Here is a 27,934-nt window from a genome sequence, read left to right as displayed (position 1 = left end):
TTTGAAATAATCACTCGTATTTTAATTACACTTTAAATATATATATATATATATATGTGTGTGTGGAGAGAGAGAGAGAGAGAGAGAAGGAAAAAAGAGACACGGAAAGACACGTATATTCGACATAAATATGCGAACACACACATATTCCAAATAAAATGACTTCTATAAAAATTACATTAAAAATTTGTAACCAGGTATTTCTGTTAATAAATCAAATAAATCCGTAGATTTTGAAGTAATCACTCGTTCATTAACCACACTTTAAAAAGAATATATAAATATATACCTATATGTATAAAGAGAAAGAGAGATAAAGCGAGAGATAGAGATAGAAAGAAGAAAATACCATTCATACGTACGCACACGCACGGGCGTACAGAAATACACATAAATAAATTGGACATAAAATTTCCATAAGTACAACTTCATTGTCCTGTAAATGTCTAATTAAGTATAGATACCTACATGTATCTTTTTAATATATTAAATAAATCCATTAATGCGTAAAAAAAAAAAGAATAAGAAGAAGAAAGTAAAATAAAGAAAAAGCATACATACATGCACAAATATATACACACATACATGTAGAGGTCGATTTTGGGTGGAAATCATCAGCCGATTAGAGTGCAGATGTTACTCGTACGAGGATTATGAGCCGTTTCCACCCTCAAGCAGTAGAGCCTTTGAGAAGGGATGATTTTAGGAAGGTAGGGATGGTAGTAGACGACGACAACGACGACAACGACGACAACGACGACAACGACAGCGACGACGTCGACGATGATGTTAGTGGTAGTGGTGATGGTGATTCGCGTGGAGGGGTAAGGTCGGTTAAAACGTCGTGGGGTGAGCTTGATTGAATTATCATGAGTGTTTGCGGAGCGGCGGCCTGCAATTGAATTAGGCCTGGGGCCTTTTCTATCGACGTACGTAGACATCTATCAGTGTCTTCTATCTCACCCTTCACCTCCCCCATTCCACTATACTCCCTCCGTCTACCACCTACCCCCTGTACACTTGGAGAATTTCGTCTAGTACTTTTCTCTCTCCCTATCTATTCGTCACGTAAATATCGAGGACTTTCGAAAAGTCGATAGTTGGGACTCGATAGTCGAGTTCCTGTCTCCTCCACTACCATATCATTTTGACGTTTCATTTGTATTTTTTCTTTTTTTCTTTTTTGTTCGCGATAACAAGTAGAAAAGGAAAATGTAATTTGAGACTTCGAAAGGAAATTTATCTGCAAAGTGAACCAATTAAAAGATCGTAGAACTACGAATTAAATTCGATCGGAAGATTTGTATGATTAAATTCTTTTTTTTTACTGAAGGACATCGAAAATTTTTCTTTATATTTGAATATATATATTTTGATGTATATGTGTGTGTGTATGTATATATATATAATATATGAAATTTTAATTGAAGACTCTTAAGATTCTTAAAAGATGAAATTTGTCCTTGCGGAAAATCTTGAACGTTCATTATCAGATATTATTACATAGTTAGGTTACGCCTATACCTATGACAAATAAAATCAATGTTGTTGTATTAATATAGATAAAAGAAAAAAGAAAAAAGAAGAAAGAAATTATGTAAAATATTTTTTTCTCTCATTTTTTTTTTTTCTTTCTTTCTTTAAGACGATAAAAAAATGACAAAAAGGAGTTCGTTAATAAGAGAGAAAAATCGACGAAACGTGCCACGATAAATCTTTTGCGAGTGGAGATGCAACGAGTGAGAAAGAAACAGAGAAAGAGAGAGAGAGAGAGAAAGAGAGAGCAATGGAGCAGGAGGAGGAGAAGGAGGAGAGGAGGAGAGGAGAAAGGGAGGTGTAAAAGTGAGTACCGCAAAGAGATAACGATGGTGACGGTACCAAATTTCCAAATGATTTATTAGAACATGGAAAGTGCAAAGAGTGTCTTGGCAGTTTGCCTCGTTCGGGCAAATTGATCGCAACAAGTAGAATGAAACGTTTTGAGTAATTGCCGCTATTCAGGTCGAGAATAATACATGGACTTGTATATGTGTATATCTATGTGTTATAACACAATGACATCAATGGTCAAGTGAATTAAATTTGCGTGGAAAAAAAAGTTGTTAGACAAAGATTTAAAAAAAAGAAAAAGAAGAAAAAACATTTTTTTTCTTATCTAGATACTTACGAAACGTTTTCGATTGTTGATTTAATTGTTAGTTTGCAATTACTACAGATATAATCATTGCGAGTATGAAAACAATAGATAAATAATGTGAATAATACGTAGGATAAATATCTACTTGTACGTACTATTTTATTTATTTATTTTTATTACCTATCAAATAAGAACAACTTCATCGTAGGTCCATAATATATGTATAAACCTTTTCGTGATTTCATTTTATTAATTAAAATGAAACTTTTACGATAAACGATACCATAAAGAGAGAAAGAGAGAGAAAGAGAGATTTTGAAAGGAACGTTGAAAAAGAAAAAGTGGAAGAAAACAAAAAAGAAAAAAAAGAAAAAAAAAACATTGAAAGGCATGAGAAGTAATGGAGTACAAGAGAGCATATCGTTTAAAACTCGACATTCAGATCATTATCGCGGTTCTCGGCGAAACTAATCAGTTCGTCGATTCGATAAGCTTCGCCGCATTATCGGGATGTTCGTCCGATACCGTCGACATTTTTCGTCGGCGCGGTACGCCTTTGATCTATCGGGACGAGCATTGATTTTTCGATACATCTATAAGTATCTCACGAAGAATGTCACCGAACGTAGCTAGATAACATTTTATATATCTATGCGTGTACATACGTATATGCGTACCCTCATACATATATATATATATATATATATATATATATATATATATATATATATATATATATATATACGTATATGTACGATTAGGTATACCTATGTAATATATTTGGTATTATTGAACAAAATCAACGATCATTATTTTCGATATTGACGATAACGTTATTAGTGAAGTTGGTTCCGAATAAAACGAGGAAGAAACAAAAAGATCTGTATAGTTTTATCTTTCGGAACGATAATCGAATTGTTTGAACTAACGAATTTCCTATGAATTTATAGAACACCAGTAGTAGATAATATCTACTTATGTATTTATATATCAAATGCTTTTGATGGTTAAAATGGTTCTTCTTTCTTTTTCTTCTCTTTTTTTTCTTGTTTTTTTTTTTTCTTTTTTTTTATAGAAGATTCAAAAATCGTGAGGATTTTACAACAGTCGTTGTTATTCGATAGTAATTACTTGTTCGTTGTTTTTTATGTAAAGTAATAAAAAACATTGGTAATATATAATGATCTTAAGGTATATTAGGTATATAACATAATAAAGTATCTATAACGTATCGATAATATCTTAATTAATCTATAACATAATTATAGGATAATAAATTATTAGCAAGTTCTAAAGCTGTTTACAACATTTTATTTAAGTTAAGCTCTAAAATTATGCAATTTTCTTTCTTTCTTTCTTTTCTTTTTGTTTTTTCTTCTACCGACAAGATTATCGATATCCGTGTAGCGGTTTAACCAATAATCCTATAATATAACATAATCAAATAAAGTATTTATAGTATTGACAATAACCTAACAATAGAACAATGAAATATTAAAGGGCCAATTTGAAAGCACTCCTTCGAGTAAATATTTGCGATTCTCTAAAATTCTAAAATTTTCATTTTCCTTTTCGTTAGTGTATCGATATCTGTATAGTGGTTTAACCAATAATCCTATAATACAACGTAATAAAATAAAGTATCTATACCCATTGACAATAACCTAACAATAGAATAATAAAATATTAAAGGGCAAGTTCGAGAGCTCTCCTTCAAATAAATATTTGCGATTCTCGAAAGCACAAAAAGTTTCATTTCCCTTTTCGCAAAGCTATCGATATCTTTATAATGGTTTAACCAATAATCCCACGATACATAAAATAAAAACATAACAAAGCAAAGTATCTATAACGCAACAATATAATAATAAATTACTAAAGAAATAACTATGAAAGCATTCCTCGAAATAAATTTAATTTCGATTACCTTAGTAATATTCAGTTTTCCTATTCGCGAAACTTACAATATCCGTACAATAATTACTCAAACAATAATACATAAAACGTAATAAAACAAAGTGTCATCAGTGATCCAAAAATAAGATAATAAATTATCATATATTAAAAATAGATTTGCAAGGGTTAACGCAAATTGGGATGAAAATTTCGATTGAGATATTCAAGAAAATTTCTTCTTATCCTTATATATTTTCGCTAGTGAACGTTAAAATGTTTCGATTGAAGAGAATTAAAGAAAATTTCTTATTACCGTTAGATATTTTTGCTAATGAATAATATATAATACAGTAATAAACAACAAAAACAACAACAGTAACAAGAATAAAAATAACGATAAGAGAGACCCAACGTGAAAGTAAAAGATATGATAGAAAGGAAAGACCTTAACTAGGGGTATCTCATCGTTAAACGGGAACTAATGACGGGCTGCTACGATGGACGAGGGCGCAGATCGATCTCCGTGTCGTAAAACGAAAGGAAGCCTGGCGCCGCAGTCCGACGTCAGAGGACACACGGAAGAACTTTCTGCTCTCTAAGAGCTTCGTTTTACAATCCTCGTTTTCACGTTGGGTTAGCCGAGCCCTTCTGATGTCCTTCGTAGTCCCTTCGCGGGGGCCTTCTGGACTTCTTTTTGAAAGATAGGGAGACAGAGAGAGAGAGAGAGAGAGAGAGAGAGAGAAAAAGGGAGAGAGCCTGACACCAAATGGCTCTCGTACTTGATGACCATGAGCCATAAACCCGCGATGTTCAACGTCTTTTTCTATTTATCTATTTGTCTTTCTCTCTTTCTCTCGCTCTCTCTTTCTCTATCTTTTTCTTTTTCTTTTTCTTTTTCTTTTTCTTTTTTTTTTTCTTTTTCTTTTTCTTTTTCTTTAAACCGACACCCAAAAAGTGCCGCATCTTTTGAGATCTTCTGCTTACTGTCAACGCAGTGACACCCATGTCAATTTTCAATTGATCAAATTGTAATGTCTCTTTTTGAATTTATGTGAATATTATTAATTGATTCGTATAGATAATGAATTTAATATCGTCTGTAAAATTATGTAATAATTGATACATCGTTTATATTGTTATTTGTTTATATTGTAGTAATAATATAGTAGATATGTGTAATATGTCTGTTCATGTTATTATGTTTAGAAAAAGGATCTCGTTAGTTAATTCAATTTTCATTCAGATTTGGTAAAATAGTAAAATAGAAATTTCAAATTAGTCGTAATTAAAAGTTATTTAATCTTGTATCTTTTTTTTTTTTTCTTTTTAAATCGATGAGAGATAAAACGATCGAAAAATTTTATTTGCACATAAAATATACTGGATACATACCAAGTCTATAATCCATATTACGTTTGACATATTTCTTTGTAATATATCTGTGTTATTTGGTTTAAAAAAAAGGCAGATTAAAGTTAATCTCGAATTAACCGACTTTCCGTAAATTCGAGGAATAGTAGCACAGAAATCTAAGATTAGTTGGATTAGTTTAATTAATCTTTTATTTTTAGAATCGATGAGAAAGAAAGAAAGAGACATAAAGAATATAAAAATTAAACAAAAAAAAAAGAAGAATAAGAAGAAGAAAAAAGAGTTTTACTTAGCAGAACTCGATTTTCTAAGGAACACAAGGTGCATATCGAAGTAAACGTAACTTCGTTATCGCTTATCTTTGCATCCTGTAACGATTGACTCTGTCCTTTCTCTCTCTTTCTCTTTCTATCTATCTATCTATTTATTTATCAATCTATGTGTCTATCTCTTTCTCTTTCCTTATCATTGAAAAATCTCGATAAAATGTATGATTTCATGGTATCGTCTTAAACGTCGTTTACTCTTCACCTTGTCATACTCCTTTCCGATTATCTTCGAAGTTCCATAGATTGATTTACTTCACGTATATGATGCGTGCGTGTGTGTGTTTATGTGTGTGCGTAAATACATGTCTACTTTGATAGAATGAATACTATAGGATATAGATACGTGTAGAAACTCGTTGCAATGTGGGATCAGATAGCGAATAACTGCTAATTGGCCCGCCGCCAAGATTTCTACCAGTTAGAACGCTGCATTTATATGTCCTCGTCGTCGACTAGTCAGGTGCAACGTTATAAGCCGTTACGCCTACGAGAGAAAGAGTTAGGACGATATAAATGAGAAGAGCCTTTACTTGCTTCCTTTATTTCAATTACTTCCTTTCCTTGCTTACTTCTGTATATTAAAATCAATTTTGACGGCTAAGATTTAAAATATGGATTAGATGGTGCACAGATATATCTGCATATATATTTTCTCTGATTTTATTTATCTTAACGTGTATTTCTCATTTATTAATACAACTTATTTTCGATGAGATAGGGGAAATATAATTTTCTTTCTTTTTTCTCTTTCTTTCTTTTTTTTTTATTTTGCATTTTTAAAATCTTACAAATTCTTTTTCTTCTTCTTATTATTATTATTACGATAGACGAGCGTTTCATCTTGGTCGATTTATTTGTTATATCTAATTAGAAACGATTCTTAAAAATTTTGCGTGAAAGATGGACATTAGCTTCAGGAAAATTGAAATTTCATATAGTGAATTATACTTCTCTCTTTCTCTCTCAATCTCTCCCCTTTCCTCGATTAGATCGTTTTAATAATGAAAACGGAATTCACGAAATCTTGCGCATTTTTCTCGTCGGTGTTTCCAACGCAAAAAAAAAAAAAGAGAGAAGAAGAAAAAAAGAAAAAAAAATCAGAGAAGAAAGATCGGAAGAAAGTTAGAAAAAAAAATTGGAAAAAGATTAGGAAAAAAAAAGAAACAAAAAAGAAATAGAGAAAAAATAGGAGTAGGGAAAGAAGAAGGAGGAGGAAGAGGAGGAAGAGGAGGAGGAGGAGGAGGAGGAGGAGGAGGAGGAAAAGAAGGATGGTTGGCACGGTCCCGAACTAAAACTGAGTCACAGAGGAGAAGAAGTCACACACGAATTAGAACCTGCTCTTCGGCGACGTCGGGGCGCCGGGTGGACGCACAGGAATGCCGCTCGCTGATAAAAGCCACGGCCAACACCTACATAAATTTCACCAAGGGGATATCTAAGGACGGTCTTTCGTTCATTTAACCATACATCCTAAATTTAGTACCTGTGTGAGACGTTAGTGTCTATCGTATCGACTCTCTCTCTCTCTCTCTCTCTCTCTCTCTTTTTCTGTCTCTTTGTCTCTCTCTCTCTCGCTCTCTCTCTCTCTCTCTGACTGTTTTCTAATACACTCTGCAGCGATTAGAAGTCGACCCATTTCGAATTTTCCATGGTCAAAACAAGAGAGTTCGGTATCTATGCATTGGAAAAGAAGGGTGAATTCATTCGATGATTAGAAAAGCCAAATGAAATTTTCTATATATTTGTGTGTGTATAAATATATATATGTATATGTATGTATGTATGTATGTATGTATGTATGAACGTGTTGCGTATCTACACTCGTATACGTATGTGTGTTTTGTGTACTGATAGAAAAGAAAATGAAAGATAGAAATCTCGTATTCTTAGTCATAATGTTTTCTTTTACGATCGACATAGGTATAGTACACTATCTCGATAAGAAGTCAGGCATTGGATTAGAACAAATCTGAAAAGCATCGTTTCGATATCTCGATCTAATAAGAAGCACCAATGTGATCCTTATAGACGACCGTTCTTTCTCTGTCTTTCTTTATCTCTCTCTATCTTCAGCACAATTACTCTTTCAATTCTCATAAAATCAATGAAGTTTAAGATTATCCAATAAGCCAAAAAAGAAAGAGGAGAAAGAGAGAGAGAGACAGACAGAAGATTTGAACGATCGAGTAATGCATACTATCATTCGATGTCCGATCGTTTCGAAAAATTGATCTTCCGAATCGAATCGAATCGTTGAAATTTTAGTGCGCATTCGTAAACTCCCTTATAAAAACAAACTATGCACATTCATACACACAAACGTACACACACGCTTGCACTAGCGCGTACGTACGCATATACGCACGCATGCATATGGTAGAAGCGAGAGCCGCGACTTGTAAGGTGCATTCCCGATCCTGCTACGAAACTGGCCAGGCTGGACAAAAAAAGGGAAATAATTAGCGGAGGTGTTAATGAAATACCAAACGAACGCCGTGGGACACCAGGTCGGCGCCTCTGAACTGCCAAGCAGACATCCTCGACATAAGACCCGGCGCCGTTTTCTCTACCATCCTCATCCTCATCCTCATCCTCGTACCCTCCATCCTCTTTTTATTTTTTTTTTTTTTTCATCTACTCTTTTACCGATAACTGCACACCCCAACGATCTCTTGTCCATTTGTATATTTTTTTCTCTTTTTCTTTCTCTTATTATCTCATCTTTGTTTTTCATCAATTTGATCTTCTTATATTAATATATATATATATATACATTTATATATGTATGTATGTACGTATGTATGTATGTGTATTTCACATATTGTTATATATAGGTATAAATGAAAATTTGGTATTATCTCAAGTAGCTTTTATATCAATCAAATTTATATATCCTATTTCTCATCTTCCCTTTCGTCTTTGTTTTTCTCTCTGAAATATCATCTTAATCTCGTGATACCAGACGAGAAGGAAAGTTTCGAGATGGTATTTTAAAATCGATTTACTCTCTTTCGAGTCTTTCTCTAGAAACTTTTGATGCATCTTATCATGGAATAATACGTATATTCTTTTTACCTAACACAAAAAGTATTTCTTGTGATTAGAATTTATATACGAGTAGATAAATGGACTTTTTTATATATTATTAAACTTTTATATATATATATGTGTGTGTGTATACACCTATTCATACAAAATATTTTGCTTGTTTTAAAATAAATTTTAATACAGAACATAAATAGATCAAAATCACTTTTGTATATCGATCAGAGATCGTTTCTAATATTGACCACTCAAGTTTGATTATATTTTTCATCGACCTAATTCGATCTCGATCGTCTGTGATTAATTTAACCATCAAAGGATCCATCAACGATTCCAATTCATCATTCATCGTTATCACATCTCGTACACTAATCGTTGCTGCCGCCGAATCGTCGTATCTATCGTATAGACGCATATCGTAGACGAGACGGGCGCTTATTCCCCTTTCTTTTTTTGTTTTTCGGGGGAGGAGAAAAAAAAAAGATTTAGACAAAGAAATAAGGAGAGAAAGGAGGGTAGAGGGGAGAGGAGGGAAACAGAAAAAGAGAAAAAGAGAAAAAGAAAAGAAAAAAATAAAAACAGAAAGATCGAAAAGATATCGGTCCGGTAAAAAGCAACAATTCGCCGCCACCCACGTTTTCTCTACCGGTAGCACTGAACCTACTAAAACCCTCCCTCCCCCTTCCTCCTTCAGCCCTTCGTCCTCGTCCTCACCCTCTTTCCCCTCACCCTTCTCACCTTTCTCGAATTCTTCTTTATTTTTTCTTTTTTTCTTTGCTTTTTTTTGTACGTGTGTCCCTTTCTTTCTTCCTTTTTGCTTCTTACTTTCTTTTTTTCTTTCCCTTTCTCTTTTTTTTTTTTTCGTTCTTTTTCCTTTTTTTTTTTTCATCTTCTTTCTTTTTTCTTGTCTTTCCTTCGAAGACGACTACTACCACCCGACATAATTTTATTATCCTTTCGCGGCTTGTCTTCAGGATCCAGTTTTGCTACCGCGATCAATCGTTACTAAAGCGTTTTAATTCGTGTAATATTTTTTCATCGATCGATGATCACATGATGGTACTTAAACTTGTTACTTTACTTGATCTTGTTGCGTTTACGTTCATTTCTTTTCTTTTCTTTCTTTTGTTTGTTTTTTGTTTTTTTGTTTTCTTTTTTCTTTTGCTAATTCTATGTATAGGTGTATGATGAACATTGACAAAATGTATTATAGCTTATTGAAGCGTTGTCGAATTTTTAGAATTAATCAAAAATATGTTTTTGCGAAAGAAATTGCAAAAGAAACGAAAAATAATGATAGATGTAATTGTCAATCGATCGATAGATAATGTATTCATAGGATGAGGTAATGTGTATGTAAAAAAAAGAAAAAAGAAATAAAAAGATAAAACGAAGGAAAATCCGTAGAAAACAAGAAAGTAATTTTCTTATCAATTTTTTTTTTTTTTTTTTTTTGGTTTAAAGCTAAACGTTTCGCACAAATTAGGAGTTAGTCAGAATTAAAGAGCCGTAAGTTTGCGATAAACTTTATCTCGCATTGCATCAAGGTGCAGTCATCCTTGGGGGAGAAAAAAAAAGAAGAAAAAAAAAAGGAACACTCCTTTAACACTTTGTATTACTTCAGTACAGCAGACTACTTAAGACTTTGAAGATCTTCTAATTAGATAATATATTAGATACGATATACATAATGCGCGAACACGTTGAATATCTTAAATCTTTTACAAAAAATCTACAGATAATTTCTAACATTTTCTATTTGAATATAATAATGAAATCTATAAATTAAATTATTTCTGTTATATCTCTCTATTAAATTTTTAACGTGAGTAAAACATCTATGCATATAAAAATTTCATTACTTTTTTCTTTCTATTATTATTGTTATTATTATTATTATTATTATTATTATTATTATTATTTACAATGAAAATTGTTCATAAGAAATATTTTCAAGACGTTACTTTTTACATATAACCATCCATCAATATAATTCAATATTTATATCTTTTATAAATCCATAAATAATATATATAAACAACAACTAATAATAATAATAATAATAAAATAACATACATACTATTATATATTATAATCATATATAACATGAAGTAGCATATGCAATATATCGTTATATACAAACTACATATTACATAATATTACATATTATATATCAAATAACACTATATTATATCCAAAAAACGTATACGACGATATATCTTATTTATAACATACATTATTTACAAAACACATCGCTGTTCACAAATAACAATCGACCGTAGGTAGTATCGACGTAAGTAGGTAGTAACGAAGAATTTTTCGTCGGCACGAAAAGAAAACAGGGTTGTCATGAAATGGGTGACACTGACCGAAATGAGGAGGGGGTGGTTAAGAGAGGAAACGAAGAAGGAGGGGGTAAAGGAAGAGAACTATAAGTACGCGTTCGGATACTTGGACGTTTCTTATTTATGCGGCGCGTAAAGAAGCTTCGATTACACGCATGGTACCACCCTTGAACTATATGTGTGTGTATATATTTATGTATATATGTTTATATGTATTTGGTGCTCTCATACGCACGACTAACTTAAAAGGAGAAAGGAAGAGAGAGAGATAGAAAACATACGAGAGATACGAAGTGGTGTCTCGTCCTCTCTGGAAGCTAATGGGACGCCGACGCATTTTCTCTCTCTCTCTCTCTCTCTCTCTCTCTCTCTCTCTCTCTCTCTCTCTCTCTCTCTCTCTCTCTCTCTCTGTCTTACTCACACGTATCTACACACTTATAAAATGATACTCTCTTTCTCTCTTTTCCTTACTTGATTCTCTTTGATCCTGGCCGACCTTGTCCTCATCTCTCTCTCTCTCTCTCTTTCTCTCTCTCTCTCTATTTTTCTCTGTCTTTCTCTTCTTTCCTCCCTCACACCTTCTCCTCTTTCTCTTACTACACGCGTATTTTCCTTCTCTTTCTCTTCTTCCTTCCTTCCTTCCTTTCTTTTTTTCTCTCTTTCTTTCTTTCTTTCTTTCTTTCTTCCTTCTCACACTACTGACCTTATCCTTCTCGAGAATTTTCATGGTGGTCGCACGCGTTCCACCTAAAGAGGAAAAAGAAAAGATGTTTTGCCTTACCGTATTGGAAAGAGAAAAAATTTGTTTTCTGGGAAACGCGAAACGCGTGGCCTTACTTTTCACTTACATTTTTCTTTTTCTTTCTTTTTTTTTTTCCTTTTTGTTTTTTCTTTTCGCTTTCTCTTTTTGCTTTCTCTTTATTATTTTTGCAAGACCGTTTCGAAACGCGTGAATGGAAGCGCGGCAATTATTTGCTTGTTTTTGTTCGACGAGCATGGTTTATCTTCATCGAAAATTTATTAATTAAAAAGAGAGAGAGAGAGAGAGAGAGAGACAAAAGGGGAGATCGATGAATAGATAATGATCAGACATATCCATCTACTTTTTTATGATTAATATTTCAATAACGCGCGATAATCAAATGTAAGAGAAAATCTTTAAAAGAAAAAATGATTTCTTTCTTCTCTTTTTTTTCTTTTCCTTCCTTCTTCTTTTTGTGTCCTTTGTTATCCGCAAATTTCGTCCGCGTTCGCGACGAAAGATTTGTTCGGTAAGAAGAAATAAAAAATACAAAAATAAACAGCGGATGGGGGAGGGATGATGAGTATTGTTCCGAAAAGAAAAAAAAAAGGGAATCAACAGAGAAAAACGTAGAAGAAAAAAAAAATAAAAAATTATGCGCGTACTCCTGGACCGCGAGGGGAAGGGCCGCGAGCTTGTCGTACAAATCGTCAGACGTCAGGCGTGAATTTATGACGACACAGCATCCGAAAGAGACCGTTTTACGTTTTTGTATACGACGTGCTGCTCGATGGTGTCCCGACTACGTAGAATCCTCTGGTGGTCGGACTTTTTTATCGGCCGACTCTACGGAGACGCGCCGACATGGAGAAAGGGAAGAAAACCCGCGCGCGGACCGTTTCGGTATCCACAAAAAGATACACGATTTCTACGTTCCAAACAAAACCGGCTCGATCCTATCGCTGAGAAAGAAAAAGATCTTTGGTACGTTAAAGAGAGAAAGAGAAAATGAAAAAGGGAGAGAGAGAGAGAGAGAGAGAGAGAGAGAGGGGGTGAAATAATTTACTAATAACCTCACAGTCATGCTCTTGCTATCGGTGTGATATCAAAATACCATTAGAAATATATTGAAACTTTAGACACTAACACGTTCTTTATATAATATACATCTTTTTTAATAACTTGTATAGTTACTTTATTAAAAATAATTAATTAAATAAATTTAATATCCGAAAGATTCATTTGTTATGAAAAAATAATTTTATTTGAAGTATATTAAAATTTTTTTAAACATATCAAAGTTACTTGAAATATATTAAATTTTCTTAAAACATTTTTTCAAATTTCTATTTAGAAAATTACATATTATAATTTTCGTTAATTAGTAATACGTATAAACATCCATGATGTCGTAATGTCAAAGAAATAGAAGACATGAAGATATCTGCAGATGAGTAGGTACACTGTTAATTTCCAAAGTGATAACAAAAAAATCTTTAAAAAAAACATATAAGCCAAAACAGTGTTGTCCCTATCACATAATTAAATGTTGACTATAATACACCCTAATACATACACATAATTTACGTATGAGTAAGTAAATACTTACCTACGGTATTAATGTTCAAAGTGATAACTACAAGATTATTAAAATTAAAATGAACAAGAAGCAAACAAGTATATACATATATCGTAGTCAAATGTTGATTCTAAATACATATGTACATCAAATCATCATAAGATCACATAATATAAAGATAACTTTTCGACTGTATGTAAAATCAAACATAAGCAAAATTATACATCGATATAAATCTCATCAAATTCTAATAAATGTATTCTAATAAATAATTAAATACGATCATATGATCAAAAGGAATTTCATCAAAAAAAAAAAAATCTAGCGAATAACGACGAATAAGATTTACAGAAGAGTAAAATTGCTCGTGGAAAGTTAAAGGATGATCAAAATGAATAAGAAAAAGAAGAAGACACGTTCTAATCGATCGACCTCTTGTTATCACTAAGAAATCTGTTCGAAACTCATGCTGGAACTTTTAATAAAAGCCAGCAAGTAACCAACAAGTATATCGTAGCCAAATGTTACCCATGATACGTAACAACACAAACCAAATAATCCTCATAAAATCGCATGATATAAAGAGGACATTTTAAAACGACATTGATTACGTTTGTAAAAACAAACGCAAACAAAACTATCCATGGATATAAATCCCTTCAAACAACGCAAACCTCCAAACACAAATTTCCAAAATATCTGCTAAAACACGAATCATTGATTTAAAGATATCTAACGGATTACGACGAATAAAATTTATAGTGAGGTTAAATCGCATAAGGAAAATTTCAAGCACGTTCGAGAATAAAAAGAAGATGAAGAAGATTCGTCCTAATCGATCGTCTCTTTATCGCTAAGAAGTCTACTGGAAAATCGTGCTAGAACTTTTAATAAAAGCCAACAAGTATCCAACAAGTATATCATATCCAAATATCACCTATGCTACGTAACAACATAAACGAAATAATCCTTATAAAATCACATGATACAAAGACGACATTATCACCGTTTGTAAAAAAAAAAAAAAAAAAAAAAAACACAAACAAAACTATCTATCGATATAAATCCGTTCAAACGATACAATCCTCCGATACAAATTCCCAAAATACCGATAAAACGTGAATCATTGATTTAAAGATATCCAACGGATTATGACGAATAAAATTTATAATGGAGTCAAGTCGAAAATTTAAAGCATGTAAGAAAGAGATGGATAAGAAAACGAAGACGAAGCAAACTAAGACGAAGACGAAGAAGACGAAGAAGAAGATACGTTCTAGTCGATCGTCTTGTTATCTCTCTACGGAATCTGCGCAAAACTCGCGCAGGAACGTTCAAGCGCCGACTCCGATGGAGTTTCGGCATCCGGTTTCCCCTGGGCGGAGTTTCGAAGCCCCTTTTCATGCACCAAGAACCGCCCATGTCTACACCCTTGCCTCTCTCTCTCTCTCTCTCTTTCTCTCTGTCTGTCTCTCTCTCTCTCTCTCTCTCTCTCTCTCTCTCTCTCTCTGTCTCTCTCTGTCTTTTTCTTTCTCTCTCTCTATCTCTATCTCTTTTTCTCTCTATCTTTCTCGTCGGCATTTCTTCGGCAACGCGGACGCCTCCGCGGTGCGGCGCAAACGCGTCTCGAGAAAACGGCAGCTAATTTCGGAAGCGCTCGACCGCAGTGGCGCAGCCACCACTGCCGATGCTGTGGCTGGTCCAGCATCCTCCTTCGAATCTTCTTATTCTTATTCTTATCATCTTCTTTCTCTCTTACTCTCTCTCTCTCTCTTTTTTTTCTTTTTTTTTGTCTCTCTCGTACATATACTCTCACTCTTTCTCTTTCCTTCTCTTTCTTTCTCTTTCTCTCTTTATTCTTCTCTTTTTCTATCAATCTGTCTGTCTCTTTTTATCTGTCTATCTGTCTCTCTCTCTCTCTCTCTCTCTCTGTCTGTTTTTCTTCATAAATCGTGTCTCCTTCTACATCGATTCAGTGACTGGTGTCGTTCTATTTTTTGTTTTTATTTTCTCGGTGTTTTCGTTTCTTATTTTTTTATTGTTTTATTTTTTTATTTTTTTCTCATCCACGCTTTTCCCCGTTCAAGTTTAAAGTTCGTGAGCATCTTTGGATTTTTGAAGATCGAATACATATGTATCTACTTTCGAAAGATAGTTTGAAATTGTTCTTCTACCGAGAATTCGTTTTCTTTTTCCTTTTCTTTTGTATTGTGCGTAAATATCGAAAATATTTAAGAAGAAGAATTCTATGTTACAAAGAGGTGACAATATCGTGACACAGTTCTCAACCGGCATATTGGAATAATAACCTACTTTCTTACTGTTAGGTACTTAATCTTCTTATAATATAATTTTCTATTCATTTAATAATCTATTTATATAATTTTTTTTCGCATAATATTCGACACATTGATTTTCTTTTTCGTCTTGGTTTGCTGAAATTTAAGAAAAATTATCATTCTATTAGCGTTTCGACGAAACAAAGAGTTAAAAGAATATCGCGTTGAAAACATTTTCTTTTGGGATAAATGTAAAATAGTTAATCAAAAAATGTTACAATTTTTGGTGTGAATCTAAAACAATTGTTCGTTGTAATAGCGTCTTGATGAAACAACGAGTTAAAAGAAAGTATCGCTTCGAACGCATATTTTTAAAAGTAAAATTATCAATTGAAAAACATTACAATCGTTTTCGATCTAAACAATCATTTGTTCTAAAACTGTTTTGGATATAATGACGAGTCAAAGAAATATCGCATGTACTTTTTCTTTCTTTATTTATTTCCTTCTTTTCTCTGTTTTGAGGGAAGGGTATATAAAAATAAAATTGCGAATTGAAACGATTAAAATAATTACTTCGTATTATCAAATATAAAATAATTACTTTTTTTCTTAGAATATTTCAACGAAACACGTGTATGAGAAAATATCGTGGTAAAATAGTTGTGTGTCGAAGAGGGAAGTTATCGATCGCGTAATGGCGGAGTTGAGGAAAAACATGATATACATGCTACAGGATGTTTAGACATAGTATAAGAAGAGGAAAGACATTCATTAAAACTAGTTCAGATTCGACGATCGGTTGCTTCAACGATATCGAGAAATAAATGAATAAAATCATATCCCGTCGGTCGATGATCGTCGTCGTCGTCGTCGTCGTCGTCGTCGTAGTCGTAGTCGAGCATGATGATTGAACAACTTCGTAGAGATAATTCTTAAAGCATCCATTCCTTTCGCTCCTTTTCCTCTGGAACATTTAATTAAATCGGCCGATCGAATACCGATAACGATTAATACAAGAGCAGTAAAGTGTTGAAAGTAATTCGCGATTCGATAAATCATCGTCCTCTTTCGTAATGTCGTTCACATAATTTTCTACCATACTCTCATTCTCTCATACTCTCTTAGACTTTCTTTCACACTCCATTTTGTTTCGTTTATATTAAAATGTTGTTGTTATCGATGAAAGAACATGCACGTGATAATCGATAGATACATAAGTAAGAGTGAAACGTCCGAAAAGCTCTATTATATATCTTTAATCGTCCGATCGTTGTGATCGATAGAATAAACAATTCAATTCTTTTTTCAAGTTAGATATATGAAATTTTCGACGATTATCGAAATCTATCTGGGAGATAATAAAAGTCGTATGAGAAGATTGACAATTTAATTATCGAGTCAATAAAAATGATGGATTTTTAATGTCTCATTCAATCGTTAATGGAAATCATAATCTCTATAAATACGGTAATTAAAAAAGTATTTTAAATTATTTGATTGCTCGTTAAACATCCATATAAACGTAATGTAATATTTTCATTTAATTTTTAACATTATCTTAATATTATTGTAACTCTTTCTTCACAGATATCTATCCTAATTAATTTATATTCTGAAGGTTGATGTTTTCCTTAATATATGTTATATATAATGTAATACAATTATATGTATGTTCTACACGCATATCGCACATATATAAGTTTAACAAACACACGTTAAATAATTTTATGTTAAGCACAAAGAAAGGATTGGATCGTATCGACAAATATCTATCTTAAAAATTAATTTATTAATTTTAATCTTAGAACATACTATATCTACGCGAACGAATACAAGAAGAAGAAAAAAAAGAAAAAAGAAAAATAGAAAGAAATAAAATAGAGAAATCGTTGTAAAGAAAACTCTAAATCCTTGGATGTTCTTGTTGAAAAAAAGAAATTTAACCAGAAAATACATTGTTCATTTTCAGAAGGTCGTAGCTCGCATTGCGTTGGCTGCGGTGGACGAATTCACGATCAGTGGATATTGAGGGTGGCACCTAATCTCGAGTGGCATGCTGCCTGTTTGAAGTGTGCCGAGTGTCAACAATTTTTGGATGAACATTGCACCTGCTTCGTTCGCGACGGGAAGACGTACTGCAAGGGAGATTACGTCAGGTGAGAGAAAAGAAGATATATAGTGGATATTAAAAAAGAATTTTTTTTAATAATAATAATAATAATAATAATAATAATAAAAACAATGAAGAGAAGAACTAATTTCACAAAAATATTATTTCTTTTCTCTCTCTCTCTCTCTCTCTCTCTCTCTGTTTATCTATCTATTTCTATCTCTATCTCTATCTAAAATGAAGAGACTTTGCAACCCTTTAAAAAGTAATCCCCAAAAAGCCCTTCCATGAAATAGTTATTCCTCGAAAACATACATATAGACACATACACATACGTATATAGATACATACATAAATATATATACATACATTCTATCCCTCTTTTTCTTATTTTTCTTCTATCTTTCTCTCTTTTTCTTTCTCTTTCTCTTTCTTTCCACTGGTATCGTTATCGGTTTTCGTATTTTTCCTTTTTACGATGCACCGTCATAAAATCCGTGGTTGCTGCCGATAATAGTAGCGTTGATGCTGGTGTACCCATTGGCGAGTGGTGATGGTGTTGATGGTGGTGATGATGGTGGAGAGAAAAAAAAAGATAGTATAGAAAGAGAAAGATACGCGTTCACGAATTCCAGGAAAAAAGGTGGAAGGCTTACGCTCGAATCCCGATCGAAGTCTGCGGTATGGTAATTAATGCAAAACTGTCCCTCTTGTCAGAGTGAACCCGCTACATTCTCTCTCTCTCCCACTCCCTCTCTCTCTCTCGTTTTCTCACACTTACGTAGATACATATATATACATACATAAATATATATATATACATACACACACACATATATATATATATAGTGGTAACACGCGATAGGACGTCGTACGAGGAGGCTGTGACCGGGATTGAAAAGGAATAAAGAAACGCATTCTGGAGGAATAAAAGAGAGAAGGAAGAAAAGGAAATGAAAAGAGAAGAAAAAAGAAGATGTGTATGCGTGTGAGAGAGAGATAGATACTGAGAGAGAGAGAGAGAGAGAGAAGAGACTGCGAAGTATTTTTATCTGTGAACCCGTAGCAACGAGTAACAAACGCCATATAAACTCCGATCGAGTCGTCCTGTTTCGTTCGAACGAAAAACCAAACCAAACTAAACTAAACGGAACGAAACGAAACGAAAAGTCTTGTCTTGTCTCTCGTCTCGTCTCGTCTCGTCTCGCCTCGTCTCGTCTCATCTCCTTTCGTTTCGTTTCGTCTCCTCTCGTCTACGTTTTCGTCTTCGTCTCGTTTCGTATCCTCGTTTCGTAATGTAGGTATGCAACATGTTCGAGACAAGGAACATGTGCGCGAACGATTCGCGCGTGCAACTGCATGCAACGAAAGAAAGAAAGGAAGAAAAAGAACGAAGAAGAAAAAAAAGAAAGAAAAAGAAAAAAAAAGAAGGGTAAAAAAAGTCGAGCGTAGTAACGTCGGCTCGCGCCGAGCTTGCGGAATTAAAACCGACGACGGATCGAAGCTTTCGAAGGGAGCTAGGAGTCTCTCCCTTTCTCCCTTTCTCCCTTTCTCTCTCTTTTTCTCTCTTTTTATTTTGGCTTTTTCCTCTCTGTCTCTCTTTTTTCCTATTTTTTTTTCTCTTTTCTTTTTTCTTTTTTTTTTTATTCAGCCCCCTTTTCAAGGTTCTTCCGGACAAATTCGCGAAAATAGAAACGCGGGAGTAGAGGTGTGTCTTCGTAAAATGATATTGTGTTCTCTTTTTAAGGGTAGATATTGTTAAAGGGTTGACGTTAAATGAAAAAGAAAATTTTGTATTATGATGTAATGTCAATATATGTATCGATATTCTTTATTGTAATTATTTATAGATATATTTCTTTTTATATATATATATATATATACATATTTTTTTTTTCTTATTTACTCGTTATATTTTTTAATAATTTATGTTACTAATATCTATACATCGTTTCTGTTATATTTTTCAACATATAATACTTTACGGATTCGAATCATAAGTTTTGTTTAATGTTCTTTCTTATATATTTTTTATATTCTCTATATCATCAAATCGTTCGAATTTCTATATGTTATCTCTATATTATCTATATTTTTCAATATACTTCAAGTATCTTGAATCGAAATTTTGTTTAATTAAAATTATGTAATTCTTTTCTTTGAAAGTACCTATATTTCTTTTCATTTAATTTCTATTTTAATAGAACGGGCGTGCTAAATGGGACGCCATTAGCACGCGATCGAATTTAAATGGCGGGAAAAATGTACGAGTGTACGGAACAACGTACTACACTATAGTTCATCGTTCTCTTTCGTTCAAAGTATTTTCTTCGTCGATCTGTTTACATCGTGATGAAAAAACAAAGATCTTTTATGTCACTTTTTTTTTGTTTATCTTTTCTTCTTCTTTTTCTTTCTTTCTTTCTTTTTTTTTTTTTTTTTTTTTTTTTTTTCAACGTACACTCACTCGCAGAGTATAATTTTTCGGAGGCCAACGGGAGTATTATTTTTTTTCTTTCCTTTTTTCTCTCTTTCTTTTTTCTCTCATTCTTCTTCTCTCTCGTCGAACTTCTTCTCCCCTCTTTTTTTTCTGGCAGGTACGATTTCGAAGACGACGTGGACCAAATATTTTTCTCCCTCGGGGACAGAACGTTTATTTGCATTGATCCGTCAAACGTCGAAACGCCTTCGGGAAGGCCGAACGAGAGAAGAGAGACTGGCATATCCGGTCGACGTGAATTCACTCCAAGACACGACATTCGCCGGTTAGCTTGTTTGTTGTCCCTGTCGCTTAGTCAGAAAAGTCAAAACGAGAGAAGCAAGCTCATTTCTTTCTCTCTTTCTCTCTTTCTCTCTTACTCATTCACTCACTCAATCTCTCGATTCTCCTCGACGTTTCGGTAGCTACTCGAATACCAAACGAAAAATCATCCCTTTTTGTCAATTAGATTACGATTAATTCGACCGAGATATCGATCGATTTCTTCTACGAAGAAAAGCTTTTCTTGCAACCTTTACGAGTTCGTAATTATTTATTACAAAAAAAAAGAAAATTATAATAACAAACAATTTTTATTCTTTCCCAGCAACTATAGAAAAAAAAAATGTTTGATCTTTAATTCGCTTAGATAACCCATTTTCGCCATTTTTATTTATTTTCTTATTTTCTTTTCTTTTTTTTTTTTTTTTACCATCTCTTGTTTATTTGAAAAATTATCACGAACGGACGGTTCTAGTAACGAAAAGAAAAACAAATAAATCACCCTCGCGATGAATTCCGTTCGATCGAGAGTATTAGTCGATGAATTTTTGTTCGACGGAAAAACTTTTCTTTTCTCCTCCCTTTCATCTTCGAAAGTTCATAGGTAAAATTATTTATCTAGAAAAAATTTATTATACCTACGTAACCAACAAAATTTCTTTTTTTTTTTTTATAGGTAGGTCTATATACCTATAGAATATTTTATAATATTTCATATAATATTCAATTTCATCCACCCCCATTACCACCCCCTACCTTTACCATCACCCTTCCTCCTCCCTCACCGCTATACAAAATCGATTTTCTAAACGCAAAGTTAGCGAAAATGCCATAATACATGAACATAAATAACATATCATCGTATCCCCATGTAGTACACACTGAGTTTATGTTTCTCGTTTCTATACGATATTACGATATATCAGAAAATATACGAAGGTTATTGTAGGGAACGGGTAAGAATATTAGCCAGACCGAGTCATATATTTCGAGTCGATGTGAAACGTTCGGTTGGATTATGAGCTTGCATGAGAGCCACCCACGCGATTCGCTCTCGCTTCGCGTTGCACTATCAGATATTGAAGTGTATCATAACTTATGGGAAACGAGCAAGAGAGAGCCTAGGATGCTATCGAGATTAGGATGCACGCCGATAAATATTCTATCTATCTATCTATCTATCTGTCTCTCTTTCTCTCTTTCTCTCTCTCTCTCTCTCTCTCTCTCTCTCTCTCTCTCTGTTTTTCTCTTTCATACTTGCATATTGGCTGTACTAGCACAAACTATTATACATCATAAGCCATATTTGCAAAGTGGATGAGAATATCGAACGATAAATACATATATATATATATATATATATATATATATATATATATATATGTATATATGTATCTATGTATGTATGTATGTATGTATTTTCCTGATAGTTTCTACAAATTCCGATAACTTGTCTATATATTTTTATATCTCAAAAGATGAAAATTATGGAATATTCATGACTTTTTCTTATCACTGTATTTCTCATTCTCTCTCTCTCTCTCTCTCTCTCTCTCTCTCTCTCTCTCTCTCTCTCTCTCTCTCTCTCTCTCTCTCTCTCCCTCTCTTTGCCTCTATGTTTGTCTCTCTTTTTCCAAATTTTAAACATCGACGATTCGTATGGTCGTATTATAATTTATAAAAAATGATTATCTAGGCACTTAACTTTTCTATTTCTTGATTTTTATTATATCTGGTTGAATATCAAACATCGATCTGAGAATTTTTTTTCTTTTTTTTTTTTTCTAATTAATTATATTGACTGTGATAACAATAGATATTATCGACGTCAACGCAACCATCGATTACGATTTAATTTAGTCAATGTAATTCGGACGTCATCAATTCAACAAGAAATCTCTTTTTATATATATGATCGATCGATCATGCTAATGATATCTGAATTACATTCTATAAATTTGTTATTCAAATGTTTCTTTGTCGAAGTCATGAAAAATAAAGAAGGAATATGTGATGAGGTATCAATTAATACTTAATTATTGTCAACATTAAAAAGTTTTAAATGTCATACGTTTTATATTCGATAATTGTGATTAATATACTAAATCATTATATATAGAACCTGAACGAAAAGTTTTTATATGATTTTAAATATGAATTATTCTTTTTCGAGACTGGAATAATTTTCCTTTTTTTTTTTTCTTTTTTTGTTTTCCTTTTTTCAGATCGCAGAGAAATTCCTAGACTTTTCTCTCTCGTATTTTTACAATCTAGGTAAAAAAAAGAAAGAATAAAATTAATAACTTAAAATATCTGGAAAAAGAGTAGTCGATTTTTAAAATCGTCTACGAACTTTTGTACTTGTGATCAATTCTCGTCTTGAAAATTGCAAACTGTCTTCTACAAGATAAAAAATAAAAATCAAAAATCGATGTAATTTTATTATTAGAACTTTTCGAAAATCAAACTTTTCGTTCGATAATTATAATCAATAATATATGATATCAATATTATATAATACTATATATATATATTTATATAAATAAATATACTTATGAACAATATTTTTCGTATTGAACGTTTCAGACTGTTCGGGACAAAGTGCGACAAGTGCAGTCAGTGTTTCAGCAAGAACGAGTACGTGATGAGGGCAAAGACCAAGATCTATCACGTGAATTGTTTTCGTTGTTCAGCTTGCATGAGGAAGCTTTTACCGGGCGATGAATTCGCCCTGAGACAGGACGGATTATTTTGTTTGCACGATCACGAAATAGTAGAAAGTGGAAAATTTTGTCCTACTGGGGGTGTACCGGGCAGTGAGAACAACAACAACGCTTCCTTAACAAATAACAATCATCATTTGCATCCAAACGACGGATCGATGTCAGGTAATGATCCAACATTTTTTATTTCAAAATAATTGCATGATTGAAAAAAAGAAAAGATATAAAAATAAGAATAAATCGAATGAGCAAATACACTGAAGAAAGAAACAAAACCAAAAAAAAAAAAAAAGAAAAGAAAACGAGAAGAAGAAAAAATAAGCAGACGTGGGTTTTCTTGTTTAAGAAGGAAAAAAAGAAAGAAAGAAAGAAAAAAAAGGAAAAAGAAAAAGAAAAAAAAAAGAGATGTGTGGATCGTGCGTAGTTATGTACGACAGTAGTTGGCAGGGTGGTGTTACATTTGACACCTCTCGTATACTCTAAAGACTTGTCAAACCACTGTGTCCGTCGCTTTGAGATTCGTTTTCGAGCAGTAGTTTTCAAGTTCGGATAGGATGAGTTAAGACGAGACGTCAATTTCGGTCTGCTACTCCAATGATTTCCATAAAGGAATCACGGTGATAAACAGATCACAAAAGACGAAATGAGTTACCGTGTCACGTTGTGGTGACACGTTCGTACCGTACTGTTTGCATGGGAATTAGCAAGCAAAATTTATCTCTCTCTCTCTCTCTCTCTCTCTCTCTCTCTCTCTCTCTCTCTCTCTCCCCCTCTCTCTCTCTCTCTCTCTTTCTTTTCTGTCTTTCCCTCTAGTACATATTCCTAGTCACGTTTTTAACCATGTAGCAGAACCACTCGTTTCGTTCTAATCAAAATTTAATTTACGTTACATACATTAAATGCATACAATAAACTTTAGATCGTATAGCATCTAATATGCATAACCATTCATTTCATTCACTTATCTCTCTTAATGAAATTTCTTCAAAAATAGGATATAAATTATTTCTTTATCTTAAGCTTAAATTTGCAATATTTTTTTCAAGCACTTTCGATGAATCTTATCGTTATATTCATTTTATATATATGTATATATATATAATATATATACTATAATATATATATGTTTTTGGAATTCTTTCAAGAATTTCTTATTTCTATGAAACGAATAATTAAGCCATATATATTTATATATTCATATATAAATTATATATTTATAAATATATATTATAACTACATATTTATATATATATATTATTATTATAATTATTACTCGTAAAAATAAGAAACTTGAAAGAATTCAACAAATTCTCTTTCTCTCTCTCTTTCTCTCTGCTGTCGTCGTGAAAATTATCATAGTAGATTATCATAGATTATTACATCGTTCATAATTCAATATATCGGACGCCTCGGACGTACTCATATTACCTAATATGGGCGGTGGTGGATGGACACTGAGCCATGTAATCCCAGGCGTGTAGGAAGAGGGTGTAGTGGTCAAGCCTTTAAGGTCTCAACGGCTTCAATTATCAACACCTAATTACACGTGGCGATCCTAACACAACACTATAGTCGCCTACCTACTACCATCCTCGTCGTAGTCATCGCTGTTGTTATCGTCGTTATCGTCGTTGTCCTTGTCGTTCTCGTTGCCATGACGGAAATCCCTCGCATTTCGTAGACAGGCTTTACCCTCGGGCCAGGAACCCTTTTGTAAATTTGCTCTTTGTGCCCCGATACTCAACAAGAAATCCTTTAGACGTTCTGATCCACGAATAAATTTCATTAGAAGACACGCTCTTTATCCCGGAATTATTCTTCGAAATTCATCGTGTCAATTTCATCAGCATTTTAAATATGTTGATCTTTCATTTTGTCTTTTTCGTTTTCCGTTTTTTCGTTACTCTTCTTTCTTCTTTTCTTCCTTTTTTATCTCTTTTATATATATATATTTTTTTTTGTTCTCATTCTTTTCTTTCTTTTTTATTCTTTCACTTAATTATCAAGAGTCATTATTATATTTATACGGTCGAATAAATTGGCGAATGAAATTGAAATGTCGTCAACAGTAGGATAAATCTGTTGGTATTCAGCCAACTTGAAATTTATTTTCGTTGTAAATACGAGACGTAAAGTCGAACGTGTGGATTTATATTACGGTCATTACGATCAACGTTGGAATGAAATTTCAACAGAGATAAAGAGAAAGAGGAAAGAGAGAGAGAGAGAGAGAGAGACAGACAGAGAAAGATGATGATGTTGACTATCATTCACAAGGTTCATCTTACGAGCAAACAAAGCTCGTATTTCGTTCTATTTTTAACAGTGCCATTAAGTGATATTAAACTATAGTAATAATTGATACCTACGTTAACTTTAAAATGGATTCATTGTGTATATGTATGTTTGTATGCGCTTGTATTAATTTTAATTTGTTTATTTATTTTTTATTTCGTTTTCTCTTTATTGATTTTTTTTTTCTTTCATTTTTTTTTTTTATGAAGCTAGTTATCCCAAGATCGAAGTGACTTTTCTTTTCTTTTGAAAATTTTTCTCACCTGCTCGTAGTCTTTCCTCCTTTTTCCACATTTCTATTATTTGGTTAGGACACCAAAAATAGAAAAAAAAAAGTGAGAGAGAGAGGAAGAGCAAGCCAGAGAAGATTTCATTTGTCCTGCACCATCTTCTTGCATTACCTTCCTTCTGTTTTTCCGTCGGCAAACAATCGATTCCATCGAAATACTAATAAAGCTGCCTTTCCTTGTACTAACTACAAACCCTTCAACCCTTTTAAATACTCTTATTTCGACTATCCAAATTCATCATTTCTACTTGTTCATTAAATACCATTTCACAGATTTCTCAGACAGATAAGTTTTCTCTCTCTCTCTCTCTCTGATATCAAAACTATGTAGCCATTCTAGAACTAATTTATAAAACATCGTTATTTATTATTCCTATAGTACATATGTAAGTATGTATGTATGTATGTATTACTGTATGTCAAGTAACGTAGTATCATCGTTAAAAATTTATTCGATAGTTTGCTATCACGAAATACATCGGAGATTCTATTTTTGTTTCGTTTTCGAAAAGTCTTCTAAATATCATCGTTACCAAATTTAGACATTTTTAATGTCAGTTTAATTTAAAATTGAATTTTGTAACAAATTATATAGATATCATATTGTAGTTAATTATCATTTCTTTCTTTTTATATATATATATATACATATGTATAATAAATCCAAAATATCGATAACCTTGATGCGAAATCAAATCAATTCTTCTTTTCTGAATCCGAAGTCCAACGATTTGATTATCAATTTAATTTAAACTAAATTTTATCAAAAATTATATACTACGTTATAATTAATCATCGTTTCATTTATTTTTTTCTTGTTTTATTTATTTCTTTTCTCTTTTTTTTTTGTGATGAATTCTAAATGAGGATTACTTAGATCCGTGAAATCTGATCAAAATGCCAAACATTTTTGTAAATATTTAACAAAGATAATGATTATTAACATATTCTTGAGAGATCGATTCAACGAATTTGTTCGTCTGTAAAGAAAAAAAAGAAAAAAAGAAAAGGAAAGAAAGATGAAATTCACGAAGACTTTGGTGAAGCACTGTAAATCAAATAGAACCGATCGAAAGGAACTTGGGAACGTACTCTAGAGGAAGAACCGACAGACTCGATGTTATCCAAGGACGTGCTGCAATGCGCGAGCTATGGTCACGAATGCGCGGATCCGAGTTTGCTCATCGACAATATTGTTTCTTCGTTCTTCTGCTCTAAAGTCTGCTGTGCCGCAAGAGAAATAAAGAAAGAGAAAGAATTAAATAAAGAGAAAGAAAGAAAGAAAGAGAGAGAGAGAGAGAGAGAGAGAGAGAGACGTGATCGTCGTCGGTACCCTTTGCGTTCTTCACCAGCCATATTGAAACAGTATCCGGATCTCCCATTAGCTTGGACCTCGACCGTTTTGCAGGACCGGTTGGTACGATACGCGCTGATCGCCCTACGTTCATTTCTTTTAAGGGCACCGATTCTCTTCAAACGTTTCCTACCCTTCGACAAGTACGCAGGAAAATCTCTAACAAGTCTTACGAATATTTCTGATGCTGTTGAAAGATTAAAAAATGTATATTTATATAATAAGAATCGATCAATTTCAGAATTCTTCGATCGAAAGTGATAAATCTGATCAATGACTAATTGCTCTAGTTAATTTTGATCATTTGCGAGATTTCTTCGACCGTAGTATACACCTACTCGTAATCTTAATAATTCTAACTGTCGACAAGTTCACGGTAGGAGGAGGATGTCGTTAGAAAATTTTACGAATATTTTTCATGGTGGTGAAAGATCGTGGAATTGTTTTTTTTTTTTTTTTTTAATTAGAATCGTCGATTCTTTGAGAAAAAGTGATACTCTTATTAGGCTAATCTTGATCATCTGTTGTTCTTCGATCGACAGAGAGTATAATGATATCAATAAAAATGCAAAAGAATTATAATTTAAAGGTGTTTAAAATACGATAGATTTGATCGAAATATCGTTTATACAATCATTTATACAATTCCTTAAAAAAGCATTATTATATCATTATC

At 32.8% G+C, this 27,934-nt stretch overlaps 1 protein-coding gene across 6 annotated transcripts in view; it reads left to right on the top strand.

The window, feature by feature from the left end:
- Positions 1–27,934, top strand: part of LOC127061900 (insulin gene enhancer protein ISL-1) — an 81,508-nt gene that overhangs the window by 51,960 nt on the left and 1,614 nt on the right. For 5 of the 6 annotated variants that reach the window (XM_050989402.1, XM_050989400.1, XM_050989396.1 and 2 more), the window contains 2 exons: positions 17,696–17,882; positions 23,184–23,485. In XM_050989402.1, the coding sequence (XP_050845359.1) occupies positions 17,696–17,882; positions 23,184–23,485 (489 nt within the window). Of the gene's footprint in view, positions 1–16,289; positions 17,194–17,695; positions 17,883–23,183; positions 23,486–27,934 lie in introns of those variants that run through there. The other variant, XM_050989399.1, reaches the window with a different exon arrangement.

The sequence above is a fragment of the Vespula vulgaris genome, chromosome 2, assembly GCF_905475345.1.
Source record: "Vespula vulgaris chromosome 2, iyVesVulg1.1, whole genome shotgun sequence".
Classification (NCBI taxonomy): domain Eukaryota; kingdom Metazoa; phylum Arthropoda; class Insecta; order Hymenoptera; family Vespidae; genus Vespula; species Vespula vulgaris.
This window is presented reverse-complemented; position numbering and strand designations above follow the sequence as displayed.